The 15331-nt window shown below is 44.2% G+C and overlaps 1 protein-coding gene across 1 annotated transcript in view; it reads left to right on the top strand.

Moving 5' to 3' along the window:
- RMC1 (regulator of MON1-CCZ1) overlaps positions 1 to 15331 on the top strand; it is a 238616-nt gene that overhangs the window by 108096 nt on the left and 115189 nt on the right. Inside the window, exons 8-9 of the mRNA XM_085605759.1 lie at positions 3109 to 3198; positions 5526 to 5631. Coding sequence (XP_085461885.1) covers positions 3109 to 3198; positions 5526 to 5631 — 196 coding nt within the window. The remainder of the gene's footprint in view (positions 1 to 3108; positions 3199 to 5525; positions 5632 to 15331) is intronic.

Genomic DNA, 15331 nt, shown 5'->3' with positions numbered 1-15331 from the left:
GATGTAAAAAGAAAAAAAAAAAAACACGCCCACCACGTGTAAAAGGGGCAGGGACTACGAAAAAGAGAAAGAAACGAAAAAACACGCCCCCGAATCCGAAAAAGATGGGGCTTGTTTGGAGAGACAAAGCTCTTCTCCAATGGCTGACCAGCATTTAAGAGGCCAGCCAATGGAGAAGAGGAGAGAAGAGGGGCGGGTTCAAGCCCCTCTTCTGAAAAACATTAAATCTCGGAGCGAGACTGCGCAAGCGCAGCCTTCGCAGCCGAGACCTAAAAATGCACCAGTTGAGACTATATCGGACTACGAAACTTTTGATTCAAAAGGAAGATTAAAAATTGTTGTGAATGGCTTTGTCATTGCCCACCGTGACATTGGGAACTTCTTCCTCACGGGTCTCTTGGCTGTTTGAATAGCTACACTAATGACAGTAGTGCTTCAGGCTGCTGCAAGACTTATCTTGTACAAAAAGAAACATGAGCTCAGAATGCCAGTACTAAAAGTACATGGCTATCTGTGGAAGCCTTTTGCACTTTTTAAAATGGCATGCAGCATTGATAAGGCTACAAGACTCAACACCCTGGAAATGCTTTGATTCAAAAATAGATCCGCACTACCTTGCCTGTTCCCATCCAGACACCAAACATTTGGAATGCCATTTCGACTGATAATAGACTAGCAAGTGCCTTCAAATCATTCAAAAGTGGTTAGAAAGGTCACTTGCTACTCACACATGGCCGGTTATAAAACGTATCTTCCTTAAAGACAGTGAGCCTCTCTCTAATATTGAACCTGAGGGGGCTTTACCTTCCTCCTGCTGACTCACCCAGCCCCATGATCAATCTCATCTCATCTCTTCCCATACTTCCTTACGATCTTGATTTCCTACTAATTTACATATTTATTTATTCATTCAATGATTATCTCTCTTCCCACTTAAACTCGCATGGTTCTTCTCTCCTGCTGTGAGGTCTGCTAGTTTACCCATCCAAAGATTAATCTTGCTCTAGAGGTGCCATCAGGGGTGGTCCACGGGGCCCTCTTTCCACCCGTTTCATAGTTATTCATTGGGTAAACACTGACTGCACCATTTCTTTGTGGCACAGTCCGTGTGTCCACATAATATGACTCGGAGGCAAAGAATGTTCTCCATTTGCATGTGCCTAGGCCCGATGCAAATAAGGGAGCGCCCCGTTGAGATAGCACTTGCGCTATCTGTATTACAGAAGGGGCCGCACAAGCATTTCTGGCTAAAAAATGGGTAAAAACATCTGTTGCCCTCCTGAGCCATTTTATGTAATATGGCCCCAGGGACCTTATTGCACTTAGGGCGTGCTGTCCCTGTTTGAGTCCGGTGCACCTTTAACTAGTGCGCCACGCATAAACAGGCACAGAGTGCGCTCTTACTGATAATGCACTGCTCCCAGAGCAAATCGAACTCGCAGCTGCACTGAGGGCAGCGCATTAGTGAAAGTCATGGCTGCTGTTTGTGGTAGCTTCTCTCTCTTTCACAGTGCAGGCAGAACCCAGCATGCACTTCAAATGGGGGACCGAGGTCCTTAGTTGAGAGGGTCTATGGGGGCCCCTTTTCAGAGGGCACCCCTGTGCAGATGTACTCATTGTGTGTGCCAGAGGCTTAGCATTGTCTAAAGCCATAGGAGCACTGACCAACTTTTCTAAAAAATTAGGGGGTCGACCAATAAGCCCTTTACTCCAGATCTATCGGGCAAAGTGCATCTCAACTGGCACCTATGGATCCGGGATTTGGGGGATTGAACCCGTTGATCAAATTCAACGTCTCGAGAATGCTTTCTTACGTTATCTCCTGGCTGTCCCTCCTGGCTCCTCCACCTATATGGTGCATACCGAATTGGGCCTCACATACATCGCTGACACGATCAATTCTTCCCCCCTTATTTTATGGCATAAAGTCTGGACCAATGAAGAGATACCTTTCAATAGGGAAATTATTACAGACTGTCTAAAATTGAAAGACGCCAAGAACATAAAATGGTTGAACTATGTCAAGAGGTTGTCCACTGATATAGGGCACCCTGAATTTTTTACTGACCCTTCAACCTTAGTTAATATAGCAAAAGTTACGTTAAAGCGTCTTGTTTTAAATTACTGGAGCTGTCATCGATGGTCCCTAGAAAAACAAAAGAGCACTATTGCGGATTACCAAGAATCGACCATTATGAGTGGTACCCAGCAATATTTACTCTTAGAACCATCTCCGTTTACCCGCATGCTCCTGACCCGCTTTCGTACTAACACTTTTTTTAGACTTCTAACTTTTCCCAATCCAAATTGTTGGTCCAGTGACTTACCGAAGTGTCCATGCGATGACCTCTCAACCCAATCTAACATTCATTGTATTCTATTCTGTAGATTTTATCAATTGCCAAGGACTATTTTTTTAAAACCGTTGCTTAAATCCTGGGGATTACGTTCATGTAAAATGGCTTACCAAAAACTAAAAACCCTGGAAACTCCTTTAGCCCTGGCAGCCATTTCATCTTACCTGAAAATGACCTTGAGGCAGCGGACATCAATGCAGACCTAAGTTGATATATATCTTGATGCTTTGATTGTGTATCTGTACTTTTTATCTGATCTTAATTACGTCACAAAATAACGGAAATTTTAATTTGTTTTAAATGGATTTTTTATATTCAAGTGTATGCACTTTTATGATATTGTTTTTATACATATCGAATAAAGTCCATTATCTATCTATCTACTCATTGTGTGCCACCTCTTTTTGGGCCACAGTTGGTGTGACTCCTGGTGGTCTTTTTGCCTCTGAGCCAGTGTCAAGAATATGGTGTGGGTAGAAAATAAAAAAAATGCGGGTAACCAACATTGTGTAATTTCTTTGGATCGCTTTCCTATAACGGTAGCTGTATCTCAAGATTGTAAGTGCTAATGGCAGTTTGGAGCCATGGATATAAACGTTACCGGTGAGCATAGTTTATTCTTTTGCAGATACCTCTAATAGACCATAACTGTGTTTTTATATCATGCTAGTTCAGTCTTTGTCATTAGTGAGCATCTAAAACTGAGTTCATGTCACCAAATCTATGTAATAACCAACAACATTTTTTGTAGATATGGGCAGCTATTCGTCCTGTTTTTGAGACATCACTGGAGAACACCAAACAGCAATGGAGCCGAAGTGGTCTTATATCATCTGCCAAGGTACACCTTGAAAGAAAACAGTAACCTGTTAGCCATAGCGCAATTAAAAGTTTGAATGCAAAAAGATATATGGAAGTTATTGATTGCATACTGTGCTGACATATTGCTTTCATAGATTCTCTTGCTTTACCAGCATACAAAGGCCACCTTCTGGCTTCAGCAGTGCCTTTTCTGCCTCACCAGGGTTATTCACCTTTATTTTTATTTTTAATTTAAAGAAGTCTTTCTGTCATACTCCCTTTATTACTAGTGTTGTTATGCATAAATAACAGTCTTTGATTTTTGTTATACACAATTTATTCTGTTTTAACAAATGCTGATGTTTTTAAATAAAGTAAAAATGAGGGCACTTTATCTGTACTGTTCCTCTAATGAATCCATATGTCGGTGAAGTGTCAATGGTTCCTGCTCAGGAAGGCTTACATTATCATAGATTCATTAACATGTTTTACTGTTGGGTTGATGACCGTTATTAAGGAGAATGTCCTGTTGCATAGCTTTGAAAAGCAGTTCTTTATTAGCTGCTCTCTGATCATAGGATGTAAGTCTGAGAGATGTGTGGGTTTTAGTTGGACTGGTTAATGGTGGGGTCCATTTGGACCTGTTGATCATGCCATAGAGAGTACATGGGCTGGGAACTCAGCAACTCGATTTCCACAGCCCCATGGTGGGTTTACTGAATGTAGGACCCCAGAGTAGAGAGCCCCTTCTCTGTGGGACTGGAAACAATGCACATCCTGGGAAGAGGTGTCATGCCTCCTCCCCCAGTATGGGCTAGTGCTCGAAGAGGGAAGCTTCAAAGGCCTGCCGCCTTTGTAATGCAACCCCCAGCATCTGCTGCTAACAGCAGATGGCAGCCCCTGGTTTACACCCCCACCATAGGCAGGAAAACCAGCTGGAAAATTCGAAAAGGAAGGATGTGCGCCCACCTCTGCCAACCCACCCCTAAGGTGGGGGGAAACGAGGTGAAGCACAACTTTCAGTCCCCGCCATCTTGCAGATGAGGGCTCCCCTCCAATCAGGGCTAGGTCTATGCCCCCTCCCATGGGTGGGTGGCATAATAGATGGTGTAGCCACCCCACGTAAGGTGCCCATTGGCTCTACCTGCTACTCCCCTAAATTGCCTCCTAAATTTAGTATTTAGGGGGCTCCCCCAGACCTGACCCTCAGATCTGCGATGACCTAAGAAGCCTGAAGACTACAACTGCTTTGGCCCAGCCCTACCGGTCTGTCTCCAGCTTCAATGACCCTGTGACCTGGCTTGCAACAACGACCTCCAAAACCCCTGGGAGGACTGTTGCCTTCAATAAAGACTCCAGTCTCCCGAGGACAGCGGCTCTGTCCCGAAGAAACCGACCCCAAAGATTGCGGATCGAGGCGGATCCGCGTCACCCAGCACACTCTGCACCCAGCGGTCACGGCCCGAGTCTGAGTGGCTCACCTGTGTAGTTAAGTCTCCGCTTGATCCTGACCTGGTTTCCAGCATTTTTTCTGTGTTCTTTCCTTTTTTTCCTTCTTTCTCAAAGGCAAGAGGCTGGCAGTCAATGGCACAACAGCTGGCTTTTTTGGGTCTGTGTTAGCCAAGACCTTCTGATTCTGCTAAATATATGAGTATGACATGGTTACTTATAGGGTTTCTCAGTTCTACTTCTTCCATTTGTCTTTGGTTGTGTCATTCACATTTTACTCCAGCCCACTCGAGCATGCATCAAGGCGCAGTGCTTCATCCCACTTCAGCCATTGGCTGACTTCATTGCAAGTTACTGCATGCGGCGCTTTCACAAGGAGCACATCCACACACAAAGTACTTCCTTTCAGTGCCAAAGATTACGACAGTAATTTTTGCCTTTAGTATTTTTTTATTTTTTTTTAGGTTTTCTTTTTTTTAGATTGATAAACTCCTGGTAGCTTCCTAAACAAAACGTTTTCAAAAGCCATAACAAAACAAGAATTGCTAAAAGCCTGGTGGACAATGCCAGACCCATTTGCTTTGCCAATGCTTGTTTATATATGTCTTAGGTTGCCACATGTGACTTTGAAGTGATGTGTGACAGTGGACAACTTGTTGGCTTCATAAGACTTTTTTCTTGACCTATTGCTGGTCGTGCTGGTGGTTAGTTTTTTTCATTTAACCCTCACATCGGGATCTGTCTACTCCATGACACATTGTCTTATTTGCCACTATTCTCATTCACATGATGTTATGTATTGCAATAGCTACTTCCTTTAATAGATCGTTTCTTTTGCAAGCATTCCACTAAAAATAATGAATGTAAAAATAAAGGTTTGCTGTTAGTATTTAGTATGATCTTTTACTATTACTACAGGGAAGGTTCTTGTAAAAAGATGCACGTACTGAAGCTGAATCGAACGGGGAAGTTTGCGGTGAATGTGGTGGATAACCTGGTGGTAGTTCATCATCAAGACACTGAGGTATGATTTGATTGCAGAACATTTTCCCTGTTCCTAGCAGTTAGCCTCAATTGCATTTTTACTCCAGGATGTAAAGGTTGTGTATTGTTGGCTGTAGGGGATAATTTGTACGCATGTCTTTGAACAGGCACATGTGCTGTTTATCTAAATTATAACAATCGCCAAGCTGGTACCGCATCATGATGCTGCATGCATTCACTTGAAAACTCTCCAAGTTAATGCATGTTTTGCTGACAGCAGTGTTTGTAATCACAGGATAGTAATTGTCTGTGTCCGAACTCTGCTGTCAGCAAAACCTGCATTAACTCAAATATTTTTCAAATTAATGCATGTGATGAACATAGCAAAAAGAAGCATGTGTGCCCCATCTGCACTGGTTCAGGGCAGAAACCGGCATCATGATATGACCTCTGAAGCTACAAAACAATTGTTTGTATAGTAAGTTTCTCATTGAAGATTTTTATCAAACGAAAATCAAATGAATTGTTAGTAATAAATATTAAATTGAGTTCAAGAACTGTATTTGATTATTTATTCTCTCCACAAATCGATAGAACCTTTCATTTCTTGAGAGGCCTAATTATGATGAGTAAGGATTAGTACATATGGATTGTTGAAATTCTGTACATTTGTGATGCCAAACATTCTAAGTGTAACATAGAACACTGTCTCCAAGGGTGTAAGTTAAATGTCAATTTTATCAGAAGCACAATTAATTGCTCTGAGCACAAGGGGTGGACAGGGAGACTAATGATTCAGAATGACAGCACAATTTTGTTGCATATATCACTTCATATATTTAGAAAGACATGAAAAAGCACTGTTACATTCAATGGCATATAACCTGTGTGATACTGTGTACAAGTGCTCGTGAAATCGTTAATGACCCAAGTGATACGTGAGGAAGTATATACAGCGACAAGGAGGGGCGCAAAAAACAAAACAATTAGTGTACAGAATTTCTGCGTTGAGATACCCAAACAATACATGTAAATATATACAGAAAGGTTTAGATGGGTATCCTCGAAGGATTGGCGCCGTAAGTTACGCAGTGAGAGTCGACGGTGTTTCGGCCTGTAGGGATGTTATGCCATCATCAGGACTAGGTTACAATTATTTACATGACAGTGCTGTTGATGAGAATAAAGACACTCAATGGTGGACCAAGAGAAAAAGAAAAGCCTACAGGAAGATTTAACATGAGCCCAAAGAAGAGATCAATGACAGTTGGAGCGCGGCGTATAAGAGGCGTTAAGTGGAGGAATACTGCGTGCCTAGGCTCAGAGAGAAAGGTGGCAGGGCGCAGGACGTGCTGTCCCTGCTGGTGGTGCCAAAAAAACACAGGAAGGTGATTGACATGCTGGAGGTAATAGCAAGGATATCTATGGGTGGTGGAGAAGCGCTACGAGGAGCCTCAATCGGCCGAGGAAAGTCAATGGCACTTACAGGGAAGGTGGTGAAGCGCACCCAGCAAGGAGCGAAACCAGTGGGGTAGACCAGAGCAAATCTGGCGAATGGGCTGTAGTGCACAAACACGCTGTTGTCAGGATAAGTCAGGACGCATCCATCTGGATAAGGGAGGAGCAAGACAATTGCGCCAGTGCAACAGAGAATAGAATGTGGGAAAAGTGGGAAAGTGTATGGCAGCGTAAAAACTCCCAATTCTAGGTGGTAGAGAGGTACAAACCGAAAAAATAGCTAGCGATTTATGACCAGTTGAAGTGGGGAGCCAGCAGAGGTCTGGGGCCAGATGTACTAAATCGCCGGTTTGCGATTTCCTAATAGCGAATTTTTGCAATTCGCTATTAGGAAATTTCAAACTGCAATGGTCTACAGTGTGTTTAACACTATTTGTGATTGCCAAATGGGTCGCAAGGGACCTGCCTCATTAATATTCATGGTGCAGGTCGCGATTGCGATCCATTGTGAGTGGTCAGCACTCCCAGGGATGGTTGCCTGCTGGGGTCAGCAGACCACCATGTCTGTGATTGCTTTTTAAATACATTTTTAGTTGTAATGCAGCCCATTTTTCTTAAAGGATATTGGAATGCATTTCAAAAATAAAAATCAACCTTTTCATTTTTTAAGTGTAGACAGTGGTTTGTGGGACCACTGTCTGCTCTTAAAAAATGTTGGCACTCACATTTACAAAGGGGAAGTGGTCCCTTGGGGACCACTTCCCGTTTGTGAACGGGCTACCACCTCCTTCACGGAGTCTGTGAAATATGAATGTTTTGTGACCGCATTACGGTCGCAAAACATTCATACATGCCACTATTACTCGTTATTCGGAAGGGACGCCCTTGAAACGTCCCTTAATAATATCGACTCGCAAACCCTATTTCACACAATTCAATAATAGGATACTGACTTGCAAAATAGGGTTAGTACATGTCAAACGACTCTTTAGCGGTCGAAATGTCCCATTTCTCCGTTTGCGACAGCTAAAACGTGTCGTACATCTGGCCTTAGGCTTTTACCTGTTGATGCACTTATTTGATAAATTCCGTTTTTAAGTCAGTTCTACTGTATCTTCAAAACTGTGCAGTTTTAAGGGTCTTGCCTCCTTAAATGAGTGCTGTTTGTTTTGGCAGTGACTCCAGATTTTTTTCCAGTGTGCTAGGGAACGATGTCCTCCTAAAAAGCAACCGGATTCAAGCAGTGCCACGATTGCATGATTCTGTGCCCTGACTGCAGGAAGCAGATGTCTGTCATGGACTCGTGTGAGGGACATCTTTGGTGCCTAGGCTTTAAACACAACTAAAAATCTTGTGCTAAAAGGACCCTCATGCACCTGGAAGTGAGTTGAGTCTGGGCGATAAAGTTGTATTTCGGTGAACATAGGAAGAAGTCGCGACCTTCACACAATCAGTCTTCTGCTCCAAGACTTGGACCAGGTCTTGATGGTGATCACAGAGGTGTTTCCATAGCCGCTCCACTGCCTGCTCAAAGTCCTCCAGTAAGACAAAGTCCAAGCATAAGCTTAAACAAGCATTGACATAGCCAATAGGTCTCGCCTTTGGGACCTTATAAGTGTTTAGCCATGCAACAGTTGATGTTGTTGCACCAAGGATATTGTGCTGCATAACTAAATACTTATAAAGGTCCCAAAAGCGAGACCTATTGGCTATGCCAATGCTTGTTTTCCTGGCCATGGTTGAGGGGTTGACACAAAAAACCTTCCATGATGGAGCATTGGTGGAAGAACTTTTTGGGGTTAGTTTTGTGCAGATATAGATCAAATGGCGCCACAGTTATTAGTGAAAAAAAGCACTCTTCTAATGGAAATAGCAACAAGCCCTGCTGTGTAATAATTTCACTAAAATGAAACGGTCTGGGCTAAAGCCAGGTCTAAAAATTAAAACCGGGTCACTGAACGTGATTGTTAGGGGGTTCTTTGAAAGAGGTGAATAATTTAGATGATAAACAGGAACCGTGGGGAACAGTCTCGACTTCTAAAATGTCTACTTCCCAGTCCTATGTAACCCCATCTGCTGCAGGAAAATCAAACAAAGTCGCGTTTCATGTGTGATTAATTAGGGTTGCAGCGAGTCTATTCGCCAGACACCTCGCCAATCTAAACCTAGCGCGATACTGCATCACAGATCATACTGGACCAGAACTGTTCCTCGAGTAAATAATGAAACCAAACTAACGCATTTTAACTAGATTTCAACACTTTAAATAGGCTTAACATATCAATGTATGCATGCTGTTCTATATTACTTGGAATGCAATACATGTTAGTCGATTTGGGGCTTCGGTAATGCACGCTTCTGAGGTAAATCCACTAAAATTTCGAAAAACACAACATTGATCAGTAGTGACTTAAAATTGAAAGATTAAAGGCGCATAACAGGTTATTTGCAGATCTTGTACATTTCTGAAGCCCAACAGCACCATCATGCGGACGGTTTCACCCTCATTAAGCAGAACAAGAATGTCATTGTTGATCGGGTATGTGGTAGATAAATCTATGACATTCTTATATGGGGTCAAGGATGCTTGTCATCGTGGCAGGCGCCAACCCGAAAAGTGATGAGCAGGTACAGCAGGCGGAACAGATTATGCCAGTTTGTGCGTAAGGGGCTATTGAAATATACGCGAGAAAAAGATATAATCAAGCACGTCGATATTGCTAAAGGAACTAGCAGAGATAAGAAAGGCAGATGCGGCCGTGAAAGTAATGGCCAGCGAGGCGAAGAAAGAGCTAAGAAAGACAGATGGCAGCTGTGCGCGTGCACGCGAGTGTGCACACAAGCTTGAGGCCAGCAAAAGCATGTGGGTAGCACTTTGAAAACCCCCTTACTGAAAGTCGAGCAAGCAGCGCATGCGCTGCTCTAGGCTTGACCTAAAAAGTGAGTACAGTCCCGCCAGTTTTTGTGGTTCAGGGTGACACGCGCATAGCAAAAAATAAAACGCGTTGCACCATTCAAATGAAAGCAACAACATAAAAGATTAAATTGGCTGCTTATAATGCAAACGATTGAGCCCTTTCCCAAAAACAGAATATTTTCTAAATAGGTAAAGAGTCCTCAAATTTTATAGCCTCGGATTAATTCTATGTATATTTTTTTAAACGGTCATACGTTCAGAAACTGCTTGTCTGCCTCCGTCTCTCTCTTGTGGTGGTTTACAGTAGTTGGGGTCGATTTACTATTAAGAATGCATTTCTACCCAAATTACACCTTGTAGCAAAATAAGGATCATTAAAGAAGGGGGTGTGAAGTGTATGACATTCTAACCTATACTATGCACTTTACATGCAGCTGATGTTTTTGACAACAATTTTTAAGTCACTGTGTAGATATGAATTGCAAGTAACAAAAGGATCTCTTCGATAAAAGCAGTAACCCCGTGAGCTTTCCAGATAAAATAATGTTCTGTGATGTGCAGATTACATGTTCTTTGCAGCAGGTATGTTAACCCTCTGCGCTACTGGCGAGTCAAAACTTGCACTAGACAAAACTCAACTCTCTAGCAGAAACATTAATCACTACATTATCTTTCACTTACCAACGCAGTCACTGACAGTTCTGCTGTAAATAATTCCTGCTGCTCGCCCTGGGCGCTGTAGCTGGAGTGTGTGGAGTCACTCACTGCAGACAGGTACTCTGACAGTGCTGTGATGTGATATGCTGCAGACAGTTGCCAGTCAGGAGAGGTCAGGCTGGCACAGTGACACTGATGATGCTGCCCCATCTGCAGCTATAGATTGAAATACCGTTGAGAGGGCATGAAATGGAACGCTGTCTTAAGAGTTGTGCCCTATGCATTTAGACACAAGGTCCCCGCTATCCTCATGAGTGGGACAGCCCCCGGTGACCCCCCATGAGCAGGTGAGGGGAGCATTGATGAGGTGGTCCTGGAGGTCCTTTCATTAATAATTCTGCCGGCTGCAGTGACCGCGGAAGGACTTTGCAATTAAAACATCCTGCTACACGTGAAGGGGCTGCCGAAGTTCGGTGAGGGCTGGCAGACATGAGTGTCTGTTCTGTAGAGTGCAGTTCTGTCTCACTCAAGCTGCCAGCTGACAAGCACGCACATGCATAGGCCCGCACCAGCCACAACAGACCTGTACGGCTGGTGAAAACAATGTCCGACTGCTGGTGCTGTTTAAGGTGGCAGATACAAAATCTGCTCATCGTGCACTGGGCCTAGCGCACTTGTCCCAGAGGTTGGAGCCGGTCCTGGCCACAGCAGATGTGTTGTTTTCAGCTCTGCGTCCAGGGTTGCATAAGTCACCATGGCAGCAATTCAGGGATTCCCCGGAGGGTGGCAATGGTGAGCCCAGACCACAGCTAAATATGTTGCCTGGGGCAGATGGTAGCATAGCAAGCGTCCGAAGCGCTTTTGTTCTTTAATATAAAATGCAGCTTACAGCCACTGCTCGGACGTGGCACTTGCACTAAAAATGGTATACCGAAAAATGCATGTGTAGCGTCTGTTCTTGGATTAAAGCGAAATGTCAAATTATCTTTTGTATGATAGTTAATAAGAAGGGTTATGTTGGGACTGGTTATGAAATAGCCGCTGCAGTTCAAGCCTATTAAGCCGTAGACATCTAAAACAAAACCAAGCGCAGTGAAGTCTCTTTATGGGAGACACAGGGGAAACAGGAGAGTGGGCAGCAAGACAGAGGGCGAGAAGGGGGCAGGGTAAACGACAACACAGAGGGAAGGCAACTGCAAAGAGGTGCACTCCAATAAAGTTCTAAGAAGAAAGTCCTGAGAGGTGGCAGTTTTAAAGTCTGATTGAAACAGTACTTTGGCCCTGAGAAACGGATCAGAGCAGCACAGGAGAGGAACAACATGAGGACACAGGAAACAGTGTGCTACAGCCAATTGTAAACAGAGGAAAAGTGAGAGGCCAGCATAGATACCAATAAAAAGCAATGAAATAAAGGTGGCGGGATTTAAGCCCCTTTTACGATTTATTTAATACAAAACTATTTAAAAGCACAACGCAAGCGAAATGTATAAACTGCACAAAGATTGTCAGAAACCATGCTGGTGGACATACAGACCAGTGAAGGTGAAATGAGGGTAACAGTTACAGTTTTTAACAAGCGTTGGCCGCGCGCGAGCGGCCGGAGACGCAATATGTGGTGGGGGAGGGGGAGAAGCGGGAGTTGTGTGTGCGCGTGCGTCATCGTGATCGCGATCGCTCTGAAAGCGAAAGTGATTGCGATGACGCGCAAGTTTTCAAAGTGCTGCTGGCGGCCGGCTGCGCGCGTGCACGATCGCGTGAACGCAAGCGTTATTCCAGCCAGCAGCACTTTGAAAAGCCCACATACAAAATGTCTCTCCGAGCCAGCGCATGCGCTGGTCTCAGCGAGACCTAAAAAGCGAAGCAGGCCGGATCCCATCCCACCATTCTGACTCCAGAGAGAAGGCATGAGCGAGTTAAGATGTCAGTTGCACTTGGTTGGTGCCACTGAGCCGATTCCTCAATTGGTCGTGATGCTCTCCCAGTTTCCCAGGCCGTCGTCCAACCCTGCAGAAGATTGAGGTCTTTAAGGAGGCAATACTGCAAACTTTCACTGTGCTTGCAGTTACATATATGGCACACTTTAGGCCCCACAGAACGGCAGGAGGTCTCCAGTTGGGTAATTGGCAGCAGGTCCCTCCCTTCCTCTGTCCCATCTGTACCCATTTACGGATCTGGACTGACTCCGATATAGACTTCCACTGTTGCCATGAAATCCACACCAGTTCTTGCCACCCTTACGTCCCGGGATGATCCGGTGCTGATAGTTATGTCTAATCCTGAACCAGCGTCTGCTCAAGCTCGACCAATGTCTTGCTTTGAGATCACAAAAGCACATCCTATTGTTGTCCACCCTGATTTTAATCCTGCGCCTCTACCTCATCACAGCTATCAGCAGAGGCCTCATTTATTTTTTTGCCTGGACTCTCATCCTGTGCCAGAGCAGGGTGCACCCCAGGATGTTGATGAGGTTGGTAGTGAGGAGGATAGCTTGCTCCCGCCTCATTACACTGGCTCCTTATAAGTTGATTTACAAAATGCCAGTGGGCTTGTTATTGCCACGTAGACTGAACTTGACCTGCCACATGGGGATAGATGGGGTAAAGTGCTTAATCTGCAGTGGTGGTTTCATGGGTAGCCAAGGTGGTACAATTATAGCTGCCCACAACAGAGACCAGCACTCGCCAGTACTTGCCACTTTACTTTCGGGGACTTCATCTCCCAGCGGCCCGTGCACCAGGGGGTGCTGATGCGGCCTGTGCGCTCTTTGATTCCTGGCTCTGAACATGGTGTAGTAGCGTATTGATTTGGATCTTCTCAGGAGTTGACTTTCTAAAAGAACGGCGTGAGAGTAAGCTGATATCTCTTCTGGCCTTGCCGAATCTGAGTGAGCAACTGTTACTTTTTATTTGTATTCTCTCTGTGGGTCACGCTGTCCGCAGGGGAAAATTTAATTTAATCTAATTTACAATATGGGTGAAAGGAAAGCTGGTGACCTCCCAAGGGCTGAAACTAATGCAAAGAAAAACCAGGAAACCAGGACATAAGAAGCTGGCAGTTGACCCGCATGCAAATATCAATACCGACACACTGGCGGATATTGATTTATTAATTGAAGAGGTTGAGTCTTTATTAAATCCATCAAACTAATAAGGGGAAGGAAAATGTGTCTAGGGTTCCTGCCATATTTAAAAATGCGAAAATCAAAAAAACTCAAAAGTAGGCTACTGTATAAACTGTAAATCCTGCTATTTCATATAATTATCAGTGTGAAATTAGCGTACTTGCAGAGGACATAGTCTCTTTATTGCCTAGAAATAAGGAAATAGAACTTACGGAACCATCTAGCTATGCCCACTGCCCGCTATTTCCGGATGTTACCATTGCTCTTAATATCCCTTGTCAAAATCGAATCACACCTCTTCAATCTCCTGAGGGCGCGAAGGGTCATATTCACATTTATTACAGGCACCGCTTGAGAAGAACCATGTGGACCTAACTGAAAATGGGGCTCAACAAGGCGCCGGGGTATCTGCTGGGACAGTAACTCTCCTGACATTAAAATTTAAATTGAACCATCTTAGTAATTTGGTTGTGTCATTAGTGGATCAAGTTTCCTTGCTGCAACGGACATGTTCCCTTTGCCACTGCATTCAAGCAAGTCCAGCTGAACCGCTTTTGAAACCTTATATAGATCAGTATTCTTCCAAAGCGACAGTAGCTTCTAAGGGAGCAGAACGGGCTCTAAATTCCACTGTCGCCTCAAGCTCTAATCAAATGACCAAAAAGTCGTCGGAAGGTACCCAACCTCTAAGGGCCCCTTATGTAAATCACCTCACACGACCCCCAAGGCTCTTAAACCAAATAGCATGTAATAGCATGGCCGCTAAATCATCTGTTGTTAAATTGGACACAGGTGGAATGGACGGTATCATTGCAACCTCCTCTACCTACTTGGATAATGCACAAGAAATTGCCTTCTGTCCCCAGCGAGATTACCCTACAACATTTTTGACTGCTAATACTCAAGGAAGAGCAAATCGAGATTTTAAAAATGTAATCTACTTGACAAGAGTGCCTAAACTAAGTTTTGGGGACTATGAAGACACTGATGCACTAATTAACAAAGTCATTTTTTGGTTGCGGTCGAAACGTAAATGCTTTTCAGTGATTAGATCTGACATTTTGGATGCCAGGCGGTGCCACTCAGACTTTACAGCCTTTGATTGTATACAGGTCACTTTGTGTTACAAACAACTAGTGGAGAACCTGATAAACTGCGAACTTCGTACTGGTCACCTTTTGGGAAACAACGCATCGAGGATCAGGTTGAAATTATCTCCCTCAAACAATATAAACCCTAAAGGCTTTTCAGCACAATCTCACAACCCAACTGTGCAGGCTAGCAACTTGGACATCTGCCTCAAACCTGAATGCAGTCGACTGACTGAGCATTGAACATATATGGAATACTTGTATAAATTCTAGCACAGTGTCAGCATGTGTGATAGCTGACCCTGCTGGTGATGTCTTAGATCCCCCTAGTGATAGGAGGAGAAACACAGGGGTGGTGGAAATCAAAAATTGTGAGACCCCAAAGGTAAATGGGGGAAGAGGCTGGGGTGAATCACTCCCGGATGACCCCCCAGGCCTGAGTAGGACTAACGAAAATCTTGTTAGTCATTGCCCTGATGGGGTGAGATTGGATGAT

This window comes from Triturus cristatus, chromosome 5_1 (assembly GCF_964204655.1).
Source record: "Triturus cristatus chromosome 5_1, aTriCri1.1, whole genome shotgun sequence".
Taxonomy (NCBI): domain Eukaryota; kingdom Metazoa; phylum Chordata; class Amphibia; order Caudata; family Salamandridae; genus Triturus; species Triturus cristatus.
Note: the sequence above shows the minus strand (reverse complement) of the source record. Positions and strands in the feature narration are given on the sequence as shown.